The sequence below is a fragment of the Eriocheir sinensis genome, chromosome 65, assembly GCF_024679095.1.
Source record: "Eriocheir sinensis breed Jianghai 21 chromosome 65, ASM2467909v1, whole genome shotgun sequence".
Lineage (NCBI taxonomy): Eukaryota > Metazoa > Arthropoda > Malacostraca > Decapoda > Varunidae > Eriocheir > Eriocheir sinensis.
In genome coordinates this window covers 9,877,443-9,884,967 of record NC_066573.1, presented here as the reverse complement: position 1 = coordinate 9,884,967, position 7,525 = coordinate 9,877,443, and the positions used below count along the sequence as shown (strand labels likewise).

General features: G+C 47.4%; 1 protein-coding gene across 2 annotated transcripts in view; it reads left to right on the top strand.

Annotated features, from left to right (window-relative positions):
• The first annotated feature begins 395 nt into the window (after nt 1-395).
• LOC126987617 (uncharacterized) overlaps nt 396-7,525 on the top strand; it is a 62,575-nt gene continuing 55,445 nt past the window's right edge. For both annotated transcript variants that reach the window (XM_050844741.1, XM_050844740.1), the window contains exon 1: nt 396-3,767. In XM_050844741.1, the coding sequence (XP_050700698.1) occupies nt 1,479-3,767 (2,289 nt within the window). In that variant the 5' untranslated portion in view covers nt 396-1,478. The remainder of the gene's footprint in view (nt 3,768-7,525) is intronic.

Below are 7,525 nucleotides of genomic sequence, written 5' to 3'. Positions count from 1 at the left end.
ATATGAAAAAGTTAAAAAAATAATCGTACTGTCGTGAAATTGCAAGAAATGAAAGTAAAAGAAAGGATGAAGAAAGGAAATGGAGGAGGAGAAGGAGGCGGAGGAGGAGGAGGAGGAGGAGGAAGATTAGAGAGCCAAGGAGTGTAGGAGGGAGAGAAAGTGAGATAAATGGAGGTAGAGAAGTGAGAATGGGAGTGAGGGTAAGAGAGAGAGAGAGAGAGAAGAGGTAGGTGTGACGAATGAGAGAGGGCGTCCATGTTTTAAAATTTTACTACTACTACTACTACTACTACCATCACTACTATTACTACTACTACAAATAATAAGAATAACAACAGATAGATAGATAGATAGATAGATTACAATACAAACAACAAAATATGACCATAGAAATTTGTAGCCCCTTAAAAAAGTTGAATGAAAAGGACTTAAAGGAGAAAGGGCAGAAAGGGAGAGAGGGAGGGATGGCGAGGGAGAGGGAGGAAAGGAGGGATGGAGAAGATTGTGAGAGGGCTGGAGAGGAGTGAGGGAGACAGGAGAGGGAGAGAGGGAGGGATGGAGAGGTAGAGGGAGGAAGGGAGGGATGGAGAAGATTGTGAGAGAGCTGGAGAGGAGTGAGGGAGGCTGGAGAGGGAGTGTGGGAGGGAGGGGGAGGGGAGTGGCCTGAGAGAGGACGTGCTGGAGCATAACGCAGCAGTTGCACGCTCGCTGTCGTAGGACGGGGAGGTCTTGCGGCTCTGCTCTGGCCCACCCGTTGACTGACTGGTCGCCGCCCCGCCCCGCTCCACCCCGGTCACGGTCACTCCAGCCCCGTACACCCCACCCCACCACTGCCCCTGCCCCGCCCCCCACTAAACGCTCACCCCCCGACGACCCCCCACACAACGATTTTACGGAAAAGAAAGAAAATAGAATGAGATCGAGGAAGAAAAACGGTTATCGCCGCCCCTTTCTGCTACTGCATCTACCCTCTCAAGCGATCACCCCCGCCGCCCCCGCTCATTAGTAATTCAGAAAACATTAAGCAGAAGAAAGGGAGATAAAAGGAAAGGGAGTTGTCTTGTGTCTGCGATAACATGAACAGTTATGATGATGTGAATGTGGTTACTGTAATGGCATGATAATCTGATCTTTTTGTATTATTGAGGGAGAGTTCTTCTTATTTATTTACTTTCCTGTCGGCCAAATGGGGTGAACGCACTCAAGACTCGCCCACTTGTCACGCCCGCCCGTCAGTGCCAAGCAGGAGACGGAGGCTGGCACGTATCGCCCAGGTGGGGTGAGAAGTGACGGCGCCGAAACTCAGACCCAAGACACACACGCCGCCTGTAACATGTCCGAGGCGCCGAGACCGCTCCGAGGGATGGCTGTACTCTGCCCCGCTCTCTCTGTCTTGTTAATTCCCTTGTCCATGTTATCTGTCTTCTCTTTTTTCTACTCCTCCACCTCCAACGCCTCCTCTCCCTCTGTCTAATACGATGATCGCGGCCATCGCCCGCGTCCTGCTCTTCTCCGTGCTATCCTCGTCCGTTCATCTCTCCCTCGCCCTCCTCTACCACGTGTTCCTCGCCTCCTCCGTGGTCCAAACGCTGGACTTGAAAGGTACTAATACAGCCCCAGACCTCATCCGCGCCCTGCCGGCAGACCTCAGCCCCTCAGGGTGTGTCGGGCATCCAGGCTACACCTTTTCCCCCAGTGTACCTTCCTTGTTTCCCTCTGTTTCCTCTCCTCTACCTCCCTCTTTTCCTGTTCTCACATCAGCTCCTAGTGTCCTCACCAATCTCCAGATGCTAAGAGTCACACACGTACCCCCCACTCAAGCGCCCTCCGAAGCCCCGCTACCGTACAACCCCACGTCTTCTGCAGCGTCACATTATGCTTCTGAGGGCGTCCAGGCTCCATTCATTAGAGGAGGCGAACTGGAGGCGCAAAGCAACGATAACTCACTATTCCGTCCTCACCTTCTCCCCGCCACACCTCCCTCGCGTGGCCCCGTCTTGTCTAGGCTCGCGGCAGGCTCGGGGCGCTCAATAGGCACTGACACCACCCTCCTTTACCGACGGGAAAGTGTAACCCCCACCGAGGCTCCAGGTGTAGGGAGCAAAGCCGGTGATAATGATCTGCATAGAATAATCTCGTCTGGTCTGAATACTCGAACTGAAAAAGAGCCAAGTCGAGGCCTCCAAGCGCGGGTAAGCGGAGGCGTGAGTGTTGAGTTAAAGCAAAACTTTCTTAACTCTGGAAGACTGCTCTCGGGTACAGAAAGTGATAACTCTCAAAGAAGTCAGGAAGTCATAAGAAGTAAGAATTCCCTCAAAGGCGGCCAAACGAAAGTTCTGAGACACATCCTGAGTTTGAAGCTGCGGGGAAGATGTCAACTTAATCAATCGCCCGCTGAATGCACTGAGCGAAAAACGCGATTTGCACTCGAGAGCCGCGTTCAGGAAACTCAGGGGACGTATATGAAAATACGGGAAGAAACGAGGGTGCCCGAGGCGCCAAACCATAATGAGGAGAGAGGAGAAAGACAAAGGGGAGGCTTCCTATCGCTCGGGGGCACGGGGAAGGCTCAAAGAATGGGGCGGTCAGGAGAGAGACGGATTCTTCATCTCGCCTCCCTTGCCCTGGCACGAGGACAAGAGGACGAGGAACGCACCTCCGAGGGTACTCAGGGGAATTACGAACACGAAACGACCCTCGGGCAAGAAAGGTACGAGAGGACCACCAAGAACCTCCACGAAGGGCGACTCCTGAAAATGTTCGTGTCGCTCACAGATTCCCGGGCCCCGAGCAACACCGTCGACAGGAGGAGAGAACAAACCCACTCCTCCTCCTCCTCCTCCTCCCCTTCCTCTTCCTCGGGGTCACCACAGCAGGAGGACAATGAGAAGTGGCCCAAAGAAAATGAGATCAAATACCAGGCAAGGAAGCGGGAAGGAAAAAGGGAGAGATTACTTGAAACTCGATCTGCGGGCGGCGTAACAGGCGGCGAAGCGAGGCTGCCAGAGACCAAACAGAGACACCAATACGAAGACTCCCCAGACTCCTCCATCCACGTCCTCCACGTGTCGCCGTTCATCGCTGATCTAATCCTGAATGACAACGGTGACCCACAAATTCCATACCTCGGCGAGCTCCCAGACAGCACCCCCAGCGGTGACCCAGTCAGCCCCGGCGATCATCCATTGCAGGCTAACGATCTGGGGACATCCACACCTGTGTCCTTCACTTCCCCGGCTAGGCTGCGAGTCATCACCGAGGATTTAGATGATGGAGACGGGGGTGTGGGAGACTGGGGGAGGCAGAGGGAAGCTGACGATCAATCTTGGCTTACATCCGAGGCGAGGGCGAGGGCACCGGGAGAACAAAACAGTGAAAGGGACCTGTTGCTAAATGCTCGTCCGTTTAAGACCGAAAGTGACAACGAATCCCAAGCTCAGTTTTACGAGACAAACACGAACGTCAGTGAGGTGGAAGTGCACGAACAGCAGCCATCCCTCCCCTTACTCTCCCTTTCTGGCGACACGAGAGCAGGAGGAGGGAGGAAAGTAAAGCAGGGAGACACTAATAAATCTTCCGCTACTACCAAGAGGAGAGCCACCACCAGGGCACCCGACATCCCCCTGCTGGACACGGAGGGGTCGGTTCGTATACCCTGCTACGTTATCATATTCCTGCTGGGGGTGATCGGCAACACGCTGGTCATCGTCACCCTCCTGCAGAACCGAAAGATGAGGACGATTACCAACGTCTTCCTTCTTAATCTGGTGAGTAAAGGAGTGACAAAGAGAACGATGAATGGTGGACGAACGAGGCGAAAGGAGAAGCATAGAAGAAGAGGAGGGTATCAGGACACCTCTCCTCCCGAAACTGACCTCTCTTTTTGGACACTCCTTTGACCTCTATTCAGGAGCAGTGAGTAGCGGGCTTTTTTTATATATATTTTTCTTTACGCCCTTGAACTGTCTCCTTAGCTGTAAAAAGAAAAGAAAAAAAGGGAAAGGAGAAAAGTAAAAATGTAAGAAAAACGAACTTAATTATGGATAAGGGCCTGGAGGGATAGAAAGCGAGATAAATAAGTAAGTAAAATGGAAATAAATGTTTATACGGAAAGGAGGAATAATGTATTGAGGGAGGAAATGAAATGCATATGCGAGAGAAAATGCAAAGTCAAGAAATATTAATGCTCGTTCCTGGGTGCTGAGAATTGAGAGGAAAAGAAAGTTGGAAGCTAAAATAAAAATAAAAATGAGAAAAATAAAGAATGATGCAGCGAGGGAAACGAAATACGAAAATAAGTAAAAAAAAAAAAAGATAGCTGGCAAAGAAAAGACTTGAAGGAGAGAGAGAGAGAGAGAGAGAGAGAGAGAGAGAGAGAGAGAGAGAGAGAGAGAGAGAGAGAGAGAGAGAGAGAGAGAGAGAGAGAGAGAGAGAGAGAGAGAAAATAAAAAGAAAAAAAGGGAAAGAGGTTAAGAAATGACACAAGAAGGGGACGAGGAGAATATAAGAAGGAAGAAAAATAAAATAAAAAGACAAAGACTCATAGATGCAAACAACAAATTGCACATGAAGGAAAAAGAAAAACGGAGATAAGGTAAAAAAACAACAACTTAGTGGCGGAACAGAAAATTAATAAATAAAAAAATATCAAAGTGCAAAGATATATCGGAAAGCAAGTTACGACAGGTGGAAGTCAGCACGAGTGAAGTCAATTAATGAGCATGGGGTTAATTAATATCAGGTGACGGGGAGGAAAAAAAATTTATACAGCGCGTCAAATGGACGAAGCTTCGCAGTGATTATTAATTAAGAGTTTTAATGAGCCGATACAGATTGCCTTACTGATGGCATAATTGATTGAATGAATGAATTAGCGTGTTAGGAGAGAGAGAGAGAGAGAGAGAGAGAGAGAGAGAGAGAGAGAGAGAGAGAGAGAGAGAGAGAGAATATGAATGAGAATGCGAGAAAGAATAGAAGACCCACCTTGGGACTTAACGACTCTCAAGGGAGGAGGCTGCACGCTTAGCCCCTAGACTTACTATTATTTTTTTGGGATTGGGGAGAAGAACCTGGTGTCCTTCCCTCAAAACACACACAGTTCCACACCTCCACCTTCGACACAACAACAACAACCATATCCCCTATCCTAACACTTTGACAACATAGCCTCAACACTCAACACTAAAACATCCTCCTATATCCTTCTCTCAAAATCTCAACTGAAACTTCATATCTCATCTCTACTCATCTCTTCTCGAGGCGCTCGTTTCTGTACCGTCTCCGCCAGTTCTTCCTCTCCCCTGCACCTCCATATAGGCTGTGTCACGCCAGGCTCCATTATGCATCTCATGTGAGATATGCATCTCATGTGCACACAGCTCTTCTTCAGAGTGGAGCAACAGAGGCAGCTCTCGCTCCACTCTCTCTCCTCCCGATCTTCTACTTAAATTCCGCTTTCTTAACTCTTCTCCTCTGCCTTCTATCTCTCTCCACTATGCTCTCGCGAACTTGCCCTCACTTGCTGCTGCCCCCTCCACCCCTCTGCTTGCCACTCGACTTTCTTGATGCAACTCTCTACCAAACCCCATATGCAAGAAAACTCCCAGCATCTAGGAACAATTCGAGTTCATCTTTCACTCTTCAATGCTGGTCGCTGGTAAACAAATCTCCTCTCAATCTTCATTTCAACTCTTTCAACTGGAGAACTTCATTCTACCTCTATTCAACTCGACTTTCCTCCCAGCCGACTCTTCCCTTTTTTTTACTTGACTTTACTTTTTTTTTTTTTTTTAGCGATGTTTTTTTTTTTTTTTTTTGGGCTGTTTCCTTTTTAACTAAAAAAAAGGAAGAGGAGGAGGAGGAGAAGGGGAGAGGCGGAGGCGGAGGCGGATGAGGAAGAAGAGGAAGAGGAAGAGGAAGAGAAAGGAAACGAAAAAAAATGAGGCAAAGAGACTTAAACAGAGAAAAACGAGAAAAGAGAGAATATACAGAAAAGGAGAAAGAGGGAGATGGAGAGCGATAGAGATAAACAGAAGAGAGAAGTAGGGAGCCGATAAATAAAAATAGAAAAAAAGAGAAATAGAAAGAGAGAGAAAAATAACGATAGAGATAGATCAATATACAGAGACAAAGAGAGAGAGGCGGAGGGCTATGGCAGAAGAGTAATCCATATAATTCTGATAAGTCACACGTATTACCACACAACAATATATGGCTGTTTATTTTCTATTATTTCACTCCTCATACAATATTTACACTTTCCATTCCCTCTACTGACTTCTTCTCTATCTATTCCTTTCATTCCCTCGTCTCTCCATTCATTCCTGTCCTTTCCCTCTCCGTTACTATATTTTTCTTCGTCTCCTTTCTTTTCCTTCTCTCCTTATCTTTCCTTCCTCATTTCCCTACTATCCTTCCAGTCGAATTAACGCCAAATACGTGATAATAAAACGTAAACATACCCATAAACAGAATTCGGGGCAGCTTGTGAGTAGAAAAAACTCTAATCATCGCTATACGACCATTCCTCCCTAACCCACACGGTGCCAAACTCATCCCGTCCTCCGCCCGTTAAGAGAATGCCACTATACAACCAAGCGAGCAAGCATCGTATCTCGTGTAGTACTTTTCTTTGTATCTTCGTTTTTGTGGCCCTTGAGCTCCCTTCTTGACTGGCACCCGTATCTACACTTCTTTGCCCGTTCGTTTTTTAATTGTTACACCGTCTTTTAACTTTCCTCTAACGTCACATTCGCTTGGTTTACCGCTTCTCCGTTTCTTCGTGTTTGCTAGCTTGTTTTTTTCCTCTTAAGGCGCTTCGCTTCTTTATTTTGCTTCCTTCTTCTCGCTTTCTTTCTTTCTCCGCTCTGTTTTCTTTTTCCTTTCATTCCTTCTTTCCTTGGTAAACTTTTCTCTAATAGTTTCTTCCCATTTTCTCTCTTGTTCGTCCTTCTCTTTTCTTCTCCTTCCTGCTTCATCGCCTTTCCCTCTCTTCCTTTCTCCGTCCAGTTTTCTTTTTATTCTCCACATGGGTGATTTCTTATTTTCTATTTCTTCTTCTCTAACTTTCTTTTTTCCTGCCTCCCTTCCTCCTTCCTTTCTCCTTCCTCTTTTTCTTTCCTTGGCAAACCTTCCTCATCTTTTCTCCATTTTCTCTTTGCCTCGTCATTCTTTTTCTCTCTCCTTCCCTTCCTCCCACCCTTCCTCCATCACGCCCAATGCTCTGTACATCTACATTTTTATCACCCAGTATTTGCACACCGCTCCGACCCGACCCTCCATCTTTTAGGCAAGTTTCCCTTATGAAGTCTGGGCGGTGGCGCCATCTAGGTGCGGAGACGCGGCATAGTTTTGTTTTTCCCCCTCTACCATGGAATCAAAGGAAGCGGTTTTCGAGGACGGTTCTAGGTAGATAGTGCTATAATGACATGAAGATAATGACGTTCTTAGTAAATAGAGGGTGACTGATGAGATGAGAGGTAATAATTATTTTTAAATTGTGAGCAGAAAAAATACTATCTTCTTC